This window comes from Bos taurus, chromosome 17, assembly GCF_002263795.3.
Source record: "Bos taurus isolate L1 Dominette 01449 registration number 42190680 breed Hereford chromosome 17, ARS-UCD2.0, whole genome shotgun sequence".
NCBI classification, from domain to species: domain Eukaryota; kingdom Metazoa; phylum Chordata; class Mammalia; order Artiodactyla; family Bovidae; genus Bos; species Bos taurus.
The window spans coordinates 63,994,442-64,015,628 of NC_037344.1; the positions used below are offsets into that span (position 1 = coordinate 63,994,442).

Here is a 21,187-nt window from a genome sequence, read left to right on the forward strand (position 1 = left end):
CATTCTTGGGGCTCCTTGCTCTCCTGTATTAAAAGTGGGGGCGGGGGGAATACACTCTTTCCTCTCAAGGCCAATGCAAATTGCAGCAAGGGATTACTTTCAAGAACCTCAACACTGCTAACCACAGTCACTGAATGCCAACTGTGAAGGTTCAGACCCTTCCCCAGCCTCACTCCCACTACTGGCTTTTGATCGAATTTTACTTTTCAGTTTAAAGTTGTAGGAAAATCACACTTGTGTCCCCCGCACCTGTTCGATGTGCACAGACCACACTGGATGTACTGAGAGTGTTAACAGTTTACCTCCAGGGAATGCACATCAAACAGATGTGTGACCCGGGGCTGGCGGTCCCGCTCATCCTCCAGTGATGAAGTGATCACATGGAATAACTCGTGGGCGTCCTGTCAAGAGGGCAGAGCGTTCTTCAGAGCGGCTGCAGAGGCTGGGCAACGCCAGAACCACCCGCCGTGTGCACCGCCAGGCAGACCCTCTATGGCTAAGCTGGGTAGAGTTTGCTTTCCAGCTTCTCAAGGCCCAGTGTGTTCAATGGAAACGGCTATAAAAGTGGCTGGCTGACCTGATCACTAACAGTGAAGGTGTGGACCAGGTCCCGTGCTAGATGTTCTGATATGCTCAGAGAGGAAGGGAACCATAGACAGACGTGGTTTCTCGCCCCACATGCACCGCAGCACCATGCGGCTCAGAGTCAGACCCTGGAAACACTCCCCAGGAGCAACTGGGACCCAAGTGGGTCCTTGACAGAAGAGCAGGACTTAAGGAATGTGGACAAAGAATGTCACTCGTCACATCAGTAAGCAAAGGATGGTGCGGCCACCAGACCAGACCCTGCAGTCGCCCCACACTGTGCACCCTGAGGGGATTCAGGATGGAGAAAAGCAGGATATAGGCCCGAGATAGCTAAGGTGCACACTGAAGGAATGATTTCAATGAGCCCAGATGTGTGCATCTTCCCTTACGTAGAAAAGTGCTTAATTCATTAACTTGGGCAGTCGGTTTTTCTTTAATTAACAGTAATCTTTCGATGTTCTGACTACTGGTTTTTTTCTTTTTGCAAACACTTGATATATCCTGGCTGCTCCCTTACCTCTTCGGAGAAGCCCCCAGAGCTATCTGAGAGGCCGTCTCCCTGCTTAAGGACTGCCTTCAGTATGCCCGTCAAATAAAACCCGATTCTCGGCTTTAAGGCTGTATGGTTTTTTTTTTTTGGCTGACAGGTATCTGATGTCCTGAAGAACTAAACTCCAGTCGCTCTGTCAGTTTAGACAAATGTGAATTGTAGCTAAATAATTCCAGTTACCAGAGGAGGATTACAAAAGTAGTTTCTAAATGGAAAAATATTTCGACATGTAATGGATTAGTCAAGAAGCATCATGAGAAAGCAGAGATATTCTCAACATCGTGTTTAAAAAGTAACACACACATGATTTCCGATTAAAGTGGAAACGGAGACCATCTTTAAAGAAAAGGGGGGTGAGAAAGCCTTCCCACCTCACTTTTCTGAGTTTTTAAATGCCTCTCACTTCAGCCCCACAGTATGGGGAGTCCAAAGGCTCTGGTCCAAGGGATGGACAGTGGAGGCGGCGGTGGCCAGCACAAAGCTGGCCGGGGCCAGCCTGGAACACTAGCGGATGGGAGGAGGTGCTGCCGGAAGTGCACACCCACGGGGGCGAAACTGTCGGTCCCCAGAGCTTCACGCTGTCAGCCCCAGCGCTGTCTTCTGGAGAAGGGGAGAAGGTAGAGTCACTCACGTCTCTCTGAAGGCCTCACGTGTCCCCATCAGCCACTGAAGTGCAAAGTCACTCGAGAACTAAAAAGATCTCCCCTCCCTGGCGACAGCGTGCCTACGCCCTGTCCTGTGAATCTTCTCTGTCCCCAATCACAACCTGGTCTCAGGACACTCAGGCTGTCTGAAACGTCACAGAAACATCCACACAGGCCTGGCCACTAACTGCAAGGTCAAGGCTGGCATTTACTCCTCCCGCTGCAGCGAAGCAGCTGTTTCTGGAGCTGAGGCCCCAGCTCATGAATGGGAAGGAGTCTCCGAGGAAACCTGTTTTGAATATCGTGTTCACCTGCTCTTCAAACGAAGAGATCTGCCATCGGTACATTCTTAAGACGTCCAACAAGCAGCTTGCATCCAAGACCTCTTCGTCAGTGACCTCTTGGCAGGATAAAGCTGGAATCAAAAAAGGCAACAGTTATTAAGTGAACCAACACAACAACTAACCAAGAAAACCTGTGCAGAAAGATGTGTCAAAGCTAATTAAAAATGGAAGGACTGGAAAATTCACCCTGGAATTATATCTCTTTTGTTACTCTTCCCTGTAGCCTTACCCAGTTAGGACGCTGGTAGACACCTGGAATTTGCTGAATGAATGTAATTTTTCATGCGGCCGCAGCATTTAGTAACCGACTTTCAGATATCTGAATTACTATCATCAACAGAAACTTACTGTTGCAAGATTAATGTTGAATAAAATGAGTTTAACTCTCAACTTGGAGGGACAGGAGGGCCCTTAAACATCTAACTGTTCCCCCATACACTTTCTGTCTAGCTCCTTCTCTACAGGACTGTCCCAGGACCATTAGGCCTTGTTTGCATCTGAATTTCTATTACTACAAAGCATCAAGCTCTATGAGGCAGCCTGAAGGAGTCCTCTGAATGGTTTACTTTTTTCTTTTTGTCATTGTTGTTTTTCGTCGCGCCACCTGGCTTTTGGGATCTTAACTCCTAGAGTAGATATTGAACCCAGCCTTCAGCAGTGAAAACACCAAGGCCTAACGCCTGGACAACCAGGGAATTCAATCTGAGTAGAATCAAGCTTAACAGATACACATAAAAGTTTGATGAGCTTATGAATTTATACTGCAATTAAATCTACATCAGGGGTTGGCAAACTTTTGCTGTAAAAGGTCAGCTAGTAAACATTTTAGGCTTGGCAGGTCTCTGTAGCAACTACTCAACTCTGCCACTATAACACAAAAAGCAGTCATAGATGATAGATATATAATATGTAATATTATATAGATATGTAATATTATAAAGATGGTACATAATAGTATATATTACATAGATACATAAGCAATATTACATAGATAAAATGTAAACAAATGGACATGGCTGTGTTTCAATAAAGTTTTATTCACAAAAACAGGTGGCATGCAAATTTGGCCCTGGGGCCAAAGTTTATTGATTCCTGATCCTGACCACCCCTTTCCCTGGCATTATTAATCACGTTAGACCTTAGGCTAAGTAAATTCTTTCCTTAACTAAAACCCACTACACCCTCACCCTGTAGGAATGTAACTTTATTTGGGTGGCGTCTGTTTTGAGACTAATCAGCCCTGGAGAAATAAGTGTCCTGATTGACTGACCGCTGTCACAAGGAGAGGGTCTTAAATTGTCAGCAGGCCCCCCTGGCCAGAAGATGATGTAACACCCCTAAGACCTCTGTATACATTTGTGTGAAGCACCTGACTTTAATAAAAGTCAGGACTGCTGTCCCCACGTGACTTTTGTATAACATCTCAGTGTATAAAAACAGACTCTGGAAAATAAAGAATTGGGATCAGTTTCTCGAAATACTGGTCTCCCCATGTCGCGCTCTCTCTCACTCTGGTTGAGTCTCCATCTGGAGCGCGGAACCCACCATGCTAAGGACCAATATATTACACTGAATCAGCACTGCCATGAGATAAAGAAGATAAAAATATAGGAGGAGCCTGCCTCTCAGTGCAGTTTCTGGGAGTTCAGTGACTCTCCAGATAAATTAAGCCGATGTTTCTTCTCTGTGATTTGCATTCAGTGAACTGGCAAGATGGCTGTGACCCTGAATACTGCCACCCCGACCCATGTCGAATCATGGCTGGTGACCTGAGGAGAAGTAGCAGCCTTGACAGCTGGTAGCCAGTTACTGGTGCAATAAACCCTGGGGTCAGACCCTTACCCTACCTGTCTAAAGATGTATTATTCCTTCCCTCTTCCTCCTACAGCCCCAGGCAGCCCTGTTAGCTTTTTCCCTCCCAAAGAACATCTGAACGTCCCCTTCAGCCCAGTTTTGCCTACAACACTGTGGGGCAGCGCGGAAATGTCTACTATTTTCCTATCTTACAATCCAGCAACCTTTCTCAGGATCTGCCCAGGGAAACATGTGACTGTGTGCTTGACGGCCATGTACAAGGAGGTTCGCTACAGCCAGTTTATCTAGACAAGGCACCAGAAACTAATAGCTAAGTGGATGGGGGACGTGGTACAGCTGTAAAGGTGCATGAGGTTTTGCAAACCATGTATGTGATACAGGATTAAGATTCAAAATATATTGCTGCTAAGTTGCTTCAGTCATGTCCGACTCTGTGCGACCCCACAGACGGCAGCCCACCAGGCTCCTCTGTCCATGGGATTCTCCAGGCAAGAACACTGGAGTGGGTTGCCATTTCCTTCTCCAATGCATGGAAGTGAAAAGTGAAAGCAAAGTCGCTCAGTCGTATCTGACTCGTAGCGACCCCATGGACTGCAGCCCACCAGGCTCCTCCATCCATGGGATTTTCCAGGCAAGAGTACTGGAGTGGGGTGCCATTGCCTTCTCCTCAAAATATATTAGAAAAAAAAAACTCCTAAAACTCAACAATAAAAACACAGAAAACTGATTTCAAAAATGGATGAAAGATTAGGATAGACATTAAAAAAAAAAACATATAAATGGCCAATAAACACATGAGAAGATGCTCAACGTGACCTATGATTAGGGAAATGCAAATCAAGGCCACAGTGAGACATCACTTTCACACCTACTGAGGTGGCTGTTATCAGAAAGACAGACAATGACAAGTGCTGGTGAGGATATGGAGAATGGAACATCCATGCCAAGGGAAGGTAAAAGGCTATAGCCGCTGTGGAAAGCGGAGTGGTGACTCCTCAAAGGATTAAATAGATTGCCATCTGATCCAGTGAGTCTACCTCTGGGTATATGACCCCCCAAAATCAAAAGCGGGGGCTTGAACAGATATATATGTCCACCAACGTCCACAGCAGCGCTATTCACAACGGCCGAAAGGTGGAGACAGCCTAAACGTCCACTGACCTATGAATGGGTAAACAAAATGCGGTGTGTACATCACACACACACACACACACACACTGGAAAGTCGTTCATATTCAGCCTGTAGGAATGACCTTCGGACACATGCTCCAGTGTGGATAAACCTCGAGGACATTACGCTAAGTGAAATAAACAGGGTACAAAAGAACAGATATATTGTCTGATTCCACTTAAATAAGGTACACAGTCAAACTCACAGAGACAGAAAATAGAATAGCAGTTACCAGGGTCTAGGGGTAGTAGAAAATAGGGAGTTACCGTTTAATGGATGTAGAGTTTCAATACGGAAGATGAAAACATTCTGGAGATAAACAGTGGTCACGGTTGCCCAACAGTGTCAATATATCTATTACTACAGAACTGTTTGCTTCAAAACAATTAAGATGGTAAATTTTAAGTTATGGATATTTTACCACAGTTTTATAAATGGGCAAAGGATATGAGCTAGTAGTTCACAGAAGACAAAATACATGAGACCAGTAAATTCAGAAAAAGAAAAAAAAGTGAATGAGGGAGAGACAGGTGTACGAAACGGCTGTTTCTCTAATGCACATAAGGTTATTTGGTCATGAAAAAACAAAGAAAGCAATATATCATTTCTGTGGGTAGGTAGAAATGCAGTTAAATTCACAGAAATGGTCTGGAAGGTTACACTTATCTTTTGCTTTCTGGAAGGAAGTGGGGAAGAAGGGCTGGGATAGTGGTAAAGAGAACTTCAGGCCTTTCTGTAATGCTTTAACTTTTCACAAGGAGAATTTATTCAGGCTTTACTTACGGAAGTAAAAATTATTTCTAAAAACCAAAATAAAAGACACAAAGAGGCAGAAGCAGAGAAGGGAGCATATGGCAAGAGGACACCTAACCCTCCCTTATGACAGCACCTAGCCTGCGTTAGGACACCCGTGTAGACATGTCAGTTCTTCACACAGTCTTTGGGGTGGTAATTTCTTTTTTAAACAAGGCAGTAAAAGGAAAGAGTTTCAAGTTGCCTCTTATGTAGAAGAGCAGAACTTGCTTTTCAAAAAGGTTTCTGGTCAAGGTGAGATCATACCTCAGGTTAAGCAATACTCAGCTAACTGTTTTCAAAATCCAATTTTTTTTCTGATTATTTTTTTCTAATAATACACAATCATTATTGAAAGTTTTAGTAGGTTTTTTTTTTCATCTTTTAAAATTGTCACCTGTACCATACCAAAATATCCATGGCTAATGTTTTGGCCTTTTTCTGTCCACCCTTTATCTGCAGACATTTTCGCTTTCCTGACGTCAAATTATACCATATTTTGTATCCTGCTCTTTTAAACTTAATAGGATAGCTGATGCCTCCTCCCAAATTAAAACTAAAACTAAAACACTTCAGAAAGATGATTCTTAATGGCTGGGTAACATTCCATTGCTGGCTTAATCACCCTACTGCTGGATAACCACACTCTTCCCTTGCTTCCCAAACCCCCGTTACAACAAGGTGCTAGAAGTCTTTGCTCACACAGTCAGCCATCCATACCCACTTGTTCCATATCCTTAGAGTCTGCCAACCAAAGACTGAAAATACTCAGGGAAAAAAATTCCAGAAAGTCCCCCAGAGCAAAACTTGACTCTTCCAGGCACTGGCAACTATGTACATGGAATTTACATTGTATCAGACATTATAAGTAGTGTAGAGATGATTGACAGTTGATGGGAGGGTGTGCCTAGGTTATACACAAATACTACGACATCTCATGTAAGGGGCTTGAGCACCTGCAGGTTTTGCTGTCTGCCTGTAGGGGTGTACAGATGCTGCAGGAGGAAAAACCAGTTCTACAGTAAAAAAAAAAAAAGTGGTTAAAAATAAAACAAGAGGAAGCAACTTAGATGTCCATCGACAGATGAATGGATAAAGTTGTGATACATATATACAATGGAATATTACTGAGCCGTAAAAAGGAACAGAACTGAGTCACTTGTAGTGAGGAGGATGAACCTAGAGCCTGATACAGAGCGAAGAAAGAGAGAAACAAACACTGCATATTAACATATATCTGTTATGGAACCTAGACAAATGGTACAGATGAACCTATCTGCAGGGCAGGGACAGAGACACGGACACGCAGAGTGGGCTTGTGGCCGCAGCGGGGGCGGAGCGCTGGGACGGACTGAGAGCAGCGCTGGCACACACACCGTCGTGTGTAAACTGGCAGCTGGTGGGAGCTGCTGTACAGCACAGGGAGCTCAGCTCGGTGCTCGGTGATGACCTAGAGGGGTGGACTGGAGAGTGGGGAGACGGAATACAGGGAAGGAGGCTCAAGAACAAGGAGACACCTGTGTGCATGTGGCTGATTCGTGTTGTTGTCCGCAGAAACCACTACAACGTTGTAAAGCAGTTATACTCCAATATTTTTTTTAAGGAAGTTAGACTGGTGGCTTCCTAAAACCTTTACCAAGCCCACGTACACTGTGGCTTCCCAACCTCAGGGCTAGTACTGGGCCGTTCCCAAACGTGCCTGCCCTGGGAACAAACTCCACTCCCAGCTAGTACAGATCACAGTCCCCTGAACCACTAGGTCAAACGGTCCTACGTGTTTTGCAAGTTGTTACCATGTGGTTCCAGACCGCCTTCCGCCAAGGCTGTCCCAAATGACACCACCAGCATGTATGAACGTGCCACCCAGGGGCAGCTCAGGACTGTAGACTTGCTTTTGAATCTTTGCTGACAGGCCAAAAAGCGATACCTCACTGTTATGCTATTAATATTTCTTTGATGGTGGACACAGTGAATATTTATTTTGCTTGTTTTGTTTGTTAGATACATCCTATGTGTTAGTCGCTGAGTCATGTCCGACTCTTTTGGGACCCCAAGGACTGGACTGTAGCCCACCAGGCTTCTTTCTCCATAGGATTCTCCAGGCAAGAATACTGGAGTGGACTGCCATGCTCTCCTCCAGGGGATCTTTCCGACCCAGGGATCAAACCTGGGTCTCCTGCATTGCAGGCAGATTCTCTGTGGTCTGAACCACAGGGGAAGCCCAGATATATCCTGTCTCTACCTAAATACAATTTGTATTATTGCTTTTGTCAATTACCTCATTTCCTAGGATAAAATACTTTTTTTTAACTTTGATGTTTTTGAAACTGGAGTACTTCTTACAATCCAAATGCTTAAATGGCAGTGGGTTTTTTTTTCCTTCCTTAAAAAGCTATTACTGACAATTTTTAAAATAAATGATTACATCTTTGATAAAAAAAAAAAAAAGCCTGAGTGTATCTATTGGGCCCTTAGTGCTTTTTTCATAAGAATCTGTGTGATTTTTTTTCCTACAGGAAGGCTATTAACCCTTCGCCTGCCATCTGGGCTGCTGCTCTGAAAACGCACACAATCCCCTTTCCATTTCCAACTCAGTACCTTTCAGGAGGTGCAACAGCGTTAACGATAAGTACTGGTGTTGGGGGGGCTCCTTGTGACCCCCAGTGTACTGGGTGGTGAACTCTTCCAGCCACTTGATGAAGGTGGGGCAGGCGGACAGGCCCTGCAGCAGGGAGTTCATGAAGCAGGTGTTCCCCAAGTTGACAAGGCCAGGCACAAGCCCTAAGTGAGGGGGGAGAAGAGAACAGCACATCACACAGGACCGGCTCTTTGTTCCTCTCCCATCTGGGCCCCAGAGCTCCTGCACTGTGGCCTTGGACTGGAGATCCCAATCTCAGAAAGCCCTTATCCACAGGGACCAGGGGGCCAAGTGTTCTGTCCCAGCCAAGGCCTGGCCCTAATAATGCTCCTTCAGGAGATCGGAGGCTGCAGAAGGGCAGGTCCTGGCCACGTGGGACTCGTGAAACTCATCAGAGCACCAGAGTGTCTGGCACAGCCTGGCTTACGTTAAATGTACAGAAACACTTAGTAACCTCTCTCTTTCTCTCCCTCACTCTCTCTCTCTCTCCTTCGTTAAGAAAGCAATGTTTCTCGCAACAGAAGAAAACAATCGTTTTGTTCTTGCTCCCTCAGGACAATGATTTTGTTCTTATAATCAGTGGAAAAGACACTGCTCCTGCCATTCTGATCAGTCTTTCTGCAAAGAGATTAACAAGATCTGACAAACTTTCCTCTTCTGCTGAAACTGAAAACAACAAAACCAAAATTTTTATTATGAAAGTTCTCAAACATCCACAAAAGAAGAATAGATATCTAATGAACCCCAATAACAACCGTCCCCAAATTGAACAATGATTCAGGATGGGGTGGGAGGTGGAAGGGAGGTTCAAGAGGGAGCGGACACATGTATACCTATGGCTGATTTATGTTGATGTATGTCAGAAATCAGCACAACATTGTACAGCAATTATCCTCCAATTAAAAATAAATATTTAAAAAATGATTAACATTTTGCTACATCTGTCCCTTTTATGTATTTATTTTGGCTGAATTTTAATCAATATAAGTAGAGCAACATTGACAAAAGGAGGCATTTTTAAAAATAAGAAAATAGATTTTTTTGTTAATGAAGAAATGAACTTGAAACATTTACTAGTGACTATTTACTAGCGACTAGCAGCCATTTGGTGAAAGCACAAAGCCATCACACAATTAGGCAGCTGTACAGCTGAAAAACACAATAGCTGTAATAATGAGGACATTTAGACAATTAAGCCACTTGAAATTTCTCATTACGAAGCATGTCTCAAACTCACGCCCTTAGTGGGGGTGAAATATAAATCTTTTTACTACAGGATATAAAATAATGAGTCATTAAAATTAACTTCTGCTTAAAAGCAAATACTGTCGACAAAATTGAAGACGCAGGAGAAACACACATGTCCTCCCCCTTTGGTAATGTTTTTGAATAATTAAATGTTTGGGTCAAATCTACAGACTATGATGCAAAGGCTTCATTTCTTACCTTTTCTACGCTTCTTTCTTTCTGTAATGGGACCCCAAATAACATAGATTCCTGCTGCAAGAGCAGCGGCAATTCCACCTATAACACCCCAGTTCTTCATGACTTTGTATCTAAAAAAGAAAATAAGTTGACTGTCTTTCTTCATAACAAATACAATACATGTATATATAGGGACAGGTACACAGATATAACATTTCATCAAAATAACCCATTGGCCCGCCACATACCTAGCTTTCAAATTAAAGTAATATACAGTATAGGATATGTCTTGAAAATCTGCACACACAGGAATTAGGATTTAAAACCTAAGTCGGAGCACAACCTCAAAAAGCCCCACTTCACTGGAGAGCGGGGTCCAGGGCTTTCCTCCTGCTCTGTCTCTCATCCTACCGCCACACTGGCCACCACCCCAGCCAAAGCCACGCTCCCGCCCCAGGGCCTTTGCATGGCTGCCCTCTCTGCCTGGGGTGCTCTCCCCGCCAGTCCCACTGCTTGGCTCATTCCCGCCCCTCCTTCCTTTTTTTAAAATTATTTTTTATTTTTTTGCCTTGCCATGTGGCATGGGGGCTCTTAGTTCCACAACCAGGGATTGAACCTGTGCCCCCTGCAGCAGAAGTGCAGTCTTAACCACTGGGCTGCCAGGAAAGTCTCTCCCTCTCACATCTAACAAACTATCAGAACCTGCTCTCATGACATTTTACCCAGCTCTACTTTTTCTTTTCACCATAGTGCTCTCCACTTTCCAACATAACATTCACTGATTCACTATGTTTATTCTCAGTCTCCCTCAAATAAAATGCAAAGTCCCCATGGACAGGGATCTTTGTTTTACACACTAACATATTCCAAGCGCTTCCAAGTGTTTAGATCACACAGTAGGTTTTTGATAGTATTTACTGAATTATTGGAGAAATACAGACATGGATTTATCTTTTAGGTTATTAAATGGTGGGAGATCTTTATACACAGTATAAAGATAGATAGATAAAGTATAAAGATAAATAGATGTAAAAATAGATCTTTATACAATCATATAAAGATCTTCTAAATATTTATTACATATTAAATATTTCTTCATTTGAAGCTTGACTTCAACACTGAAGTTATTCTTTTACTACAAATAAAGAAATTTCACCAGCAGTTTAAAACACTGTCTTCACACACAGTTATGTATTTCCACTAAATAAGGCAAACAATATATATACGAACTTTTGCAGGAAGTGGGGGCTGAGGGTAGCCACAGTGCTCAGTCCGAAACTGCAGCTCGTGGGAGGAGGGTAGACAGAGAAGGGACATCAGGACCCTGGCAGGACTGGGGACTCATACTATCGGGGGTCCTGGCAGGAATGGTGGTATCTCAACAAGCCTGGGAGCCCTAACAGGTTAAGGGGTCCTGATTGATTTAGGAGCCCTTGCAAGATAAGGAGTCACTAATAAGACCGGGGACTCGTACAGACTAAGAGATCCCTGGCAAAACGGGGGCGGGGGGCGGTGACAGGAAGAGGGGTACTGACAAAATGGGGTGGGGGGGACATTAGCAAGCTCGGGGTACTCTAACAGGGTTGTGAGAATCATGGCAGGTTTGGGGAGCTGGGCAAGGTTTGTGAAACCTAGCAGGCCAGGAACTGACATAACTGGGGAGCCCAGAAGAATTGGGGGTATCCTGACAGGATGAGGGAGTCCAGGAAGTCCTCCGAGGCGCTGAGAGCTCCGAGAGGCCACTGACGGAATTCGGGGCCCTGACAAGCCTGAGTCTCCCGGAAGTTCTGGCGACAGTGACAGGGTTGGAGGAGACATTGGCAGGTGGAAGGACGGGGGTGCAGGGGGCACTGATAAAACTGGGGGCCCAGCAGAACTGGGGAATGCAGACAGAACCGGCGTTGCCTTGAGGCCCTGGAGGCTCGACACCCCCACCCCCGACCCAGGGCCTGGGCCTCCAGCCCTGCCGACGCAGACGTCTCCGGAATGCCCGCTCCGGCCCCGGGGACCCTGACTGGAGCGTGGAAGGGCCTCCACAGGCGCCCCGGCCCCGGCCTCCCCGGCCGCCCCGCCCCCCAGAGCTCACCTGACGGCCGCCCCGGTCCGCAGGAAGCGCTGGATGGCCCTGTCGGCCGCGGTCATCGCCGCCGAGGCCCGGGAGCTCAGCATCGCGGCTGCGCGGGAGGCGAGCCGCCGCCCCCGCCGCGGTCGCCGCGGCCGGACCCAGGGCTCCGAGGGTTCCCGAGGCGGCGGAACCCGTGGCCAAAGCCCCAGCTCCTCCGGGGAGGGTAGACCAACGGACGGGCTGCCTGAAGAACCGGAAGTGGCTCTCACCGGAAGACTAGAGTCGAAGGACCACAACCTTGTACTTCCTTTTCCCCCTTAGCAACGGATGTCGGCGTCGGTTACTAAGGGAGGCCCGGTGGCCCGGGACCGCTTGGTTTTAAAGTTTTGTTCGGGTCCCGTTCTTATATACAAATGTCCCATTTGCAAAAGGGACCCTGGCTAACTTTTATTTTTCGGTGTGAAGAGGGCGATTCCCTCCTGAAAGCGGGATCACAACTTGTCTTCGGAGTGGAAACGGGTCGCAGAAGAGGGGCCTTTAAGGAGCGTGTGGACCGTACTGACGACATCTATAGATTAATCAGACCTTGAATAATCAACAACCACCAAACCTATTGTTTAATTCAGTGCATTGCTAAGTACTTCACATGCATTATTCATATTTAATCTTCGCACTTACATTATCCACATTTTACATCCCAGGAAACTCAAGAAATTCAGAGAAATAATAAGTTTTTGACACAGGTGTAAGTGGTGGAAACAAGATTGTCAGGCAAATCTGTGTCTCAAGTATAGCACGGTCCAATAGCATATATCGGAGAAGGCAATGGCAACCCACTCCAGTACTCTTGCCTGGAGAATTCCATGGACGGAGCCTGGTAGGCTACAGTCCATGGGGTCGCTAAAAGTCGGACAGGACTGAACGACTTCACTTTCATTTTTCACTTTCGTGCATTGGAGAAGGAAATGGCAACCCACTCCAGTATTCTTGCCTGGAGAATCCCAGGGACAGAGGAGCCTGTTGGGCTGCCGTCTATGAGGTCGCACAGAGTCAGACACGACTGAAGCGACTTAACAATAGCATATATGGAAGGCCATATTTTAAATTTTCTAGTAGCCACATTAAAGTGAAAAAAAAAACAGTAGATTACTCTCATCAGTATCTTTCACTTGCCCCAATATGTTCAAAATATCATCATTTGTATGTAAAAATTTTTATGAGATAATTTACATTCTTAGGGAGTGGCAACCCCCTCCAGTATTCTTGCCTGGAGAATTCCACCGACAGAGAAGCCTGGTGGGCTACATACAGTTCTGTTCAGTTCAGTTCAGTCGTTCAGTTATGTCCGACTCTTTGTGACCTCATGGACTGCAACATGACAGGCTTCCTTGTCTATCACCAACTCCTGGAGCTTACTCAAACTCATGTCCATCCAGTCGGTAATGCCATCCAACCATCTCATCCTCTGTCATCCCCTTCTCCTCCTGCCTTCAATCTTTCCCAGCATCAAGGTCTTTCCCAATGAGTCAGTTCTTTGCATTAGGTGGCCAAAGTATTGGAGTTTCAGCCTCAGCATCAGTCCTTCCTAAGAATATTCAGGACTGATTTCCTTTAGAATTGACTGGTTGGATCTCCTTGCAGTCCAAGGGACGCTCAGGAGTCTTACTCCAACGCCTCAGTTCAAAAGCATCAGTTCGGTGCTCAGCTTTTTTTATAGCCCAACTCTCACATCCATACATAACTACTGAAAAAAACCATAGCTTTGACTAGATGGACTTTTGTCGGCAATGTCTCTGCTTTTTAATATGCTATCTATGTTGGTCATAGCTTTTCTTCCAAGGAGCAAGCATCTTTTCATTTCATGGCTGCAGTCACCATCTGCAGTGATTTTGGAGCCCCCAAAAGTAAAGTCTCACTGTTTCCATTGTTTCCCCATCTATTTGCCATAAAGTAAGGGACCAGATGCCATGATCTTAGTTTTTTGAATGTTGAGTTTTAAGCCAACTTAAACAGGAGATCAACCCTGGGATTTCTTTGGAAGGAATGATGCTGAAGCTGAAACTCCAGTACTTGTGGCCACCTCGTGCGAAGATTTGACTCATTGGAAAAGACTCTGATGCTGGGAGGGATTGGGGGCAGGAGGAGAAGGGGACGACAGAGGATGAGATGGCTGGATGGCATCACTGACTCGATGGACGTGAGTCTGAGTGAACTCCGGGAGTTGGTGATAGACAGGGAGGCCTGGCATGCTGCGATTCATGGGGTCGCAAAGAGTCGGACACGACTGAGCGACTGAACTGAACTGAACTGAAACATAACTTAAACAACATACAGTTCATGGGATCACAAAGTCAGACATGGATGAGCCACTAACACTTTTCACATGTTTGTACTAAGTACCTCTCCATTTGCACCAGCTGTTTTTCATGTTCTCGATGGCCACATGTGACCAGTAGCTACTACACTGGATAATATTGGAGCTAGAGAGACCTTGCCCTCCCTTGTAATCAATTCCCCCAACTCCAGAGCGAGTAATTGCAACTGCTTTAGTAAAGAAATCAATGTTCTGGTTCAGTGATTCTCGAAGTTTTTCATCTCAGGACCCATTTATAAGCCTAAAAATTATAAAGCTTTTGTTCATGTACACTATAACTATACTTACACTGCTAAAAATTAAAATTGAGAAATATGGAGCATCCTGATAGTACACTGGGTTTCACACTTCCTTTGTCTATAAACATAATAGTTGAAATCACTTGCCAAACATTTGCTAGTGGCTAGATAGATCCTTGTGCTGAATACCTGTGTGCATTGTCCTATTCCATCCTCCCAACAAACCCACCAAGTAGGTTCTATTAAAATTTCCACTTCAGGGGACTTCCCTGGTGGTTGAGTGGTTAAGAATCTGCCTTACAATACAGGGGGCTTGGGTTGAATCCCTGGTCAGGGAACTAAGACTCCACATACTGCAGAGCAACTAAGCCTACCCGTGGCAACTACTGAGCCCATGTGCCACAACTACTGAGTCCCTGTGCCTCAAAGCAAGATACTGCATCCCTGTGGGAGAGTAAATGGGTACCATCTTCATCCTGGGCAGTTTGGACTATTTACAAAAATGACGAATCTGCATACCCTGTGATCTACAGAGTAATCTATTTATCACACACACATAAGAATAAAGGTGTTTATTGCAGCATTGTTATGAATAATAAACAATGAGAAGAAATCTAAATACCTAGAAAAATTTAATCCCATGCAGTGGAGTACTATATGCTATGAAAATAATTCAGCAGCTCTTGTGTATTGATAAGGGAGGGTCTAAGATTCATTGTTAAAGCAGAAACAGTAAGGTACAAGGCAATGGAAGAGAATGCTTTTAACTGTGTGAGAATAAATGTTTATAAATATAGAGATAATTAAGAAATTGGAGACACTGCTGGCCTCTGATAAGGCAGCGTGTGATTGAGGGCAACCTTTTGTCCTTGGGAATTTTGTGCCGTGTGTGTGCATTATTATTCAAAAAATAAGAAAAAATCAAAAAAATTTAAAAGCTTTAAACTTGAAAAGCATCATCAAAACACAGGGGTATAACTTCCATGGTCTCCCAGTGGTTAGGAATCCACCTTGCAATGCAGGGGACGTGAATTTGATCCCTGGTCGGGGAAATAAGATCCCACACGCCGGGAGGCAAACAAGTCAGCACAAGCCAGAACTACTGAGCCCTAATGCAGCAACAAAAGATCTCCTATGCTGCAACTAAAACCTAACACAGACAAAGGAATAAATTAATTCTAAAAACTACAGTGGGAAGACAGCATCAAAATTGATGTTCCTTCTTGTAAAAAAAAAAAATTCATTAGAAGCTCATGAAAATTAAAAAAGCAGGCCATTTAATAGGATAAATATGAACCCAAATTTGTAAGAAGACATCTTTGTTTAACTGTCCCTATGTCAAAAAATGGCTGGAAGGCAATAGTCCTCAAATGGTAACTCTAGTTCTCTCTTTGTGGTAGGTTAGTAGTAAGTTTTATTTTCTTCTGAATGCTTTTCTTATTATCTGAATTTCTATCATGATCATTTATTTCTTTCATAATTAGAAACACTTTTAAGAGATGACTATATAAGTGTATCTCTCTTTATGCAGCAGCTCTAAATTGTTGCAACCTTTGTAACTCAAACCTTCCTTTTCTGGTAGGATCTCCAATCTCCAGAGAGACCCTAAAACCCAGTTTTTAAGCTCACCTTACCTCTCAGATCGTCACAATAAACCCACATTTAAGCATTCCTAGGTAGCTCTTCAATATAAATCCTTTATAAAAATAATAAATTTGCAATAAATAATTGTGGGAATTACTACCTAATTCATGTGGTTGATCAATTCGTCTTTCACATGTATTCACTTTCTAAAACCAGCAAGCCCATAAAAGTTTCCAAGAACTTGTTTATGTTTTTTTGTGTGTCTCCTCCTATCTGCTGTGAATGTATTTGTTGTCAAAGAGTGACTAGATTCCTGTTTCATTTTCCAGTAACAAAGAATGGCAGTAGTGTCAAAGTCACTTCCTCCTGTTCAAACAGAAGCCCTGTAAGACTTCAGCACGTTGGTTCCCAGAACATCTGATCATAACATCTTATAAGTCACCATTATGTATTTTGCTAATCAGGAATGATCTTGACTGAAGAGGCCATCAGAGGTCAGTTCACTGACTGGTGAGGAAACTGAGGCCCAAAGACTTCACTGATAGCAGAATTAACTTCTGCAATCAGTTAAACTAGTCGCCTCATTTCCTGGCAGAGACTCTGTGTTTTTTTCCAATTGTCTTTTCTGAGAGTTTCAAACACGTAGAACAACATAGAAGGGAAGCTGAGTGTAGTAGCCAACCTCCAAGGTATGACCCCAAAGACCTTATATATCCTGGATTCACACATCCCATGTTAAATACAGCGGACATATGTAACCAGATGACTATTGTGAGGGACTTTCCTCGTGGTCCAGAGGTTAAGAATCTGTCTGCTAGTGCAGGGGACATGGGTTCGATTCCTAGTCAGGGAAATCCCACATTCAGAGTGGCAACTAAGCCGGTTCACCACAACTACTGAAGCCCACCTGTCTTAGAGCCCATGCCCCACAACAAGAGAAGCCACCAGAGAGAAGCTGGTGCCCCACAACTAGAGAGCAGCTGCCGCTCGCCACAACTAGAGAAAGCCCACACACAGCAATGAAGACCCGGCCAAAAATAAATAAATAATTTTTTTAAAATTTTTTTTTTTTTACTGTGAGAAAGATGGTATGTAAATTTCAAGGTCAGGTCATAAATGACATTCCCGTATCCACTTTGCTTTCTCTTGGACCACTTGCTGTGGAAGAAGCCACTCACTATGTTGGTTGTGAAGATGCTCAAGAGAGGATCTGCCTTTTTCCTTATTTTTTATAATTAATTTTCAATTGGAGGATAATTACTTTACAATGCTGTGTTGGTTTCTGCCGTACAACACGGCAAATCAGCCATAAGTATACCTATGTCCCCTCCCTCTTCAACCTCCCTCCCACCCCCCACCCCATTCCACCCCGCTAGGTTGTCACAGAGCACCCTGTTATGCAAACTGTGTTATGCATTATCTGTTTTACACAGCTATCCCATTAGCTAAGTAGGTTGCACGTGGTAAGGTACATGTTTCAACGCTGCTCTCCCAATTCGTCCCTCCCTCTCCTTCCCGCACTGTGTCCACACTTCTGTTCTGTGTCTGCATCTCTATTCGTGCCCTGCAAACAGGTTCATCAGTACCATTTTTCTAGATTCCATATATTCACACTAATATATATTTGTTTTTCTCTCTCTGACTTACTTCACTCTGTATAACAGGCTCAGGGTTCACCCACCTCACTCGAACTGACTCAAATTCATTTCTTTTTATGGCTGAGTAATATTCCATTGTATACATGTACCACAACTTCTTTACCATTCATCTGTCAATGTACATCTAGGTTGACTCCACGTCTCGGCTATTGTAAATAGTGCTGCAATGAATACTGGAGTACGTGTGTCCTTTTCAATTATGGTGTTCTCGGGGTATATGCCCACTAATGGGTTTGCTGGGTCATATGGTAGTTTTAGTCCTAGTTTTTTAAGGAATCTCCATACTGTTCTCCATAGTAGTTGTATCAATTTACATTCCCATCAAGAGTGCAAGAGGGCTTCCTTTTAGGAGAGGATCTTCTTATGGAGAGGTCTACCTGTTAAGAACTGAAGCTCCTGCCAACAGTCATCACTAACTTACCAACCATGTTAGTCTACCACCTTGAAAATGGGCCTTCCTGTCTCATTCAAATCTTCAGATAAGACCACAACCCTGGCTGATATCTGACTGAAGCTTCATGAGCGACCCTGAGATAACTGGCTCTTGGATTCCCTACCCACAGAAATTGTGTGAGGTAATAACTGTCAATATTTTTCAAAGGTCCTAAGTTTCGGGATAATTTGTTATGCAACTATAGATAACTAAGACACTGGAAACAGTGTTATTTAAAATGTGGGCCTTATACCACATAGCTCAAAAATCCCCTGACTTCCTGGTTAAAAGTGCAGGTCCCTGCTCATACACTCTTGTAGGGAATGTAAATAGGTGTGGTCACTATGGAAAACAGTACAGTTCAGTTCAGTCGCTCAGTCATGTCCGACTCTTTGCGACCCCATGAATCACAGCACGCCAGGCCTCCCTGTCCATCACCAACTCCCAGAGTTCACTCAGACTCACGTCCATCGAGTCAGTGATGCCATCCAGCCATCTCATCCTCTGTCGTCCCCTTCTCCTCCTGCCCCTAATCCCTCCCAGCATCACAATCTTTTCCAATGAGTCAACCCTTCGCAGGAGGTGGCCAAAGTACTGGAGTTTCAGCTTTAGCATCATTCCTTCCAAAGAAATCCCAGGGCTGATCTCCTTCAGAATGGACTGGTTGGATCTCCTTGCAGTCCAAGGGACTCTCAACAGTCTTCTCCAACACCACAGTTCAAAAGCATCAATTCTTTGGCGCTCAGCCTTCTTCACAGTCCAACTCTCACATCCATACATGACCACAGGAAAAACCATAGCCTTGACTACACGGACCTTTGTTGACAAAGTAATGTCTCTGCTTTTGAATATGCTATCTAGGCTGGTCATAATTTTCCTTCCAAGGAGTAAGCGTTTTTTAATTTCATGGCTGCAGTTACCATCTGCAGTGATTTTGGAGCCCCCAAAAATAAAGTCTGACACTGTTTCCACTGTTTCCCCATCTATTTCCCATGAAGTGATGGGACCGGATGCCATGATCTTCGTTTTCTGAATGTTGAGCTTTAAGCCAACTTTTTCACTCTCCTCTTTCACTTTCATCAAGAGGCTTTTTAGTTCCTCTTCACTTTCTGCCATAAGGGTGGTGTCATCTGCATATCTGAGGTTATTGATATTTCTCCCAGTACAGAGCTTGCTTAAAAAACTAAAATTAGAGTTGCCATATGATCCAGCAATTCCACTCCTGGGTATATATCCTGAGAAAACAAAAATACTAATTTGAAAAGATATATGCACCCCAATGTTCATAGCAGTATTATTCATTTACTCACAATAGCCAAGAAATGGAAGCAACCTAAGTGTCCATCAACAGATGAATGGATAAAGATGTGGAATATTACTCAGCCATAAAAAAGAACAAAAATTGGCCATTTACAACAATGTGGATGGGCCTGAAGGATATTACAGATAATGAAATAAGCCAGACAGAGGAAGACAAATACTGTATATTTTTCACTTATATGTGGAATCTAAAAAATAAAATGAATGAAAATAACAACAAAAAAAGGTGCACGTTCTTGGCTCCATCTCAGCCCAATGTATTAGAAGGTATCAATGTGATACTCACGCTTCTGTATTTTGACAAACTGCTGTTGTTTGGATAACATCCTAAATTTTTGTGGTCATATCCAGACATCACCTTTACTATTTAATCTAATTAGCTTTGTTTTTTTTTAACTGGGGTGCCTATATCACATAAATATTTTAAATTTTCTTTTGTTTTTAATTTGTTTTCATATCTGGACAACATACGTTTTTCTAATATGTATAAAAATAAGGAGCTGTATTTATTTTAAGTAGGATAACTGTTTATCCCATGTATCACCTAAAATCATCTTCCTTACGCTCAGAATGAAGTGTAGCACACTCTATTTCAGGTAAAATGCTGAGATATAGAAACAGAGATTATTTGAAAATGATAAGAGCCATAGCACCCCTCGTTTTCTCTGAAGCTGGACCAGTTCTAAGTGCGGGCACCTGTAGCATCTCCTCCCAGTCTCACCGCCTTCTTGGGCAGCAGGCAGGCTAAGGTCTGATCAGCGCCACTCTTACAGATGAGAACACTGAGCCACGCACAGGTGCCCAGGCCTGTCTAAGGTCACAAATGCTATCACAGAACGCAAGCCCTGTCTCCGGTCTTCCCATTCATACAGTTTTGCAAGATACGCCGTTCCTCCATGGCCAAATCACCCATAGAGATCAAGAGAAAAGGAAGGATACCTAAAATATAGAGGGCATATTATTGTGAAAGAATGCAATGAAACACTCAGACTTACTGGAAATGGATCGCAGACCTAAGCATAAAAGCTAAAACTATAAAACTCTCTAAGGAGGTTTTCTTGTAGGAGAAAAATATTTGCAACCTTCAGATAAACAAAGATTTATTTGCCACAACTAGGACCCAGCACAGCCAAATAAATAAATAAATACCCCAAGGATTTCTTAGGTCACAAAAGCCCAAATTAGAAAAGAAAAAATATCTGGTAACCTCAATCTTATTTAAGTTTAAACATTTTCTTTGAAAGATACTGTTAAGAAAATGAAAAGGTATGACACAAATTTCAGAAAATTTTAAAGGTACACACATCTAACAACGACCTGTATCCATAATGTGTAAAGATATCTTACAATTCAGTAAGAAGACACACAATTTTCCCCAAACTGTCAAAATATTTGGACAGACATTGCACACCAAAAAAAGATACATAAACGGCCAATAGGTACATGAAAATATGGTCAACATAATTTGTCATGAGGGAAACAAAAATTAACACCACAATACACTATATTAGAATGATGACAATTAAAGAAATGGTCAATACTGCTTG

General features: G+C 43.6%; 1 protein-coding gene across 3 annotated transcripts in view; it reads right to left on the reverse strand.

Moving 5' to 3' along the window:
- The window catches only part of USP30 (ubiquitin specific peptidase 30), a 24,000-nt gene extending 11,719 nt beyond the window's left edge, over nt 1–12,281 (reverse strand). For 2 of the 3 annotated variants that reach the window (XR_238110.3, XM_005217725.5), the window contains exons 1-5: nt 12,054–12,215; nt 9,989–10,098; nt 8,503–8,685; nt 2,094–2,197; nt 303–401 (exon numbers count right to left, since the gene is read on the reverse strand). Coding sequence is in view for 2 of the 3 variants with exons in the window: in XM_005217725.5 (XP_005217782.2) it covers nt 303–401; nt 2,094–2,197; nt 8,503–8,685; nt 9,989–10,098; nt 12,054–12,136 (579 nt within the window). In the remaining variant the exon portion in view is untranslated. Of the gene's footprint in view, nt 1–302; nt 402–2,093; nt 2,198–8,502; nt 8,686–9,988; nt 10,099–12,053 lie in introns of all 3 variants that reach the window. The other variant, NM_001191361.3, reaches the window with a different exon arrangement.
- Between the last annotated feature and the right edge of the window lie 8,906 nt (nt 12,282–21,187).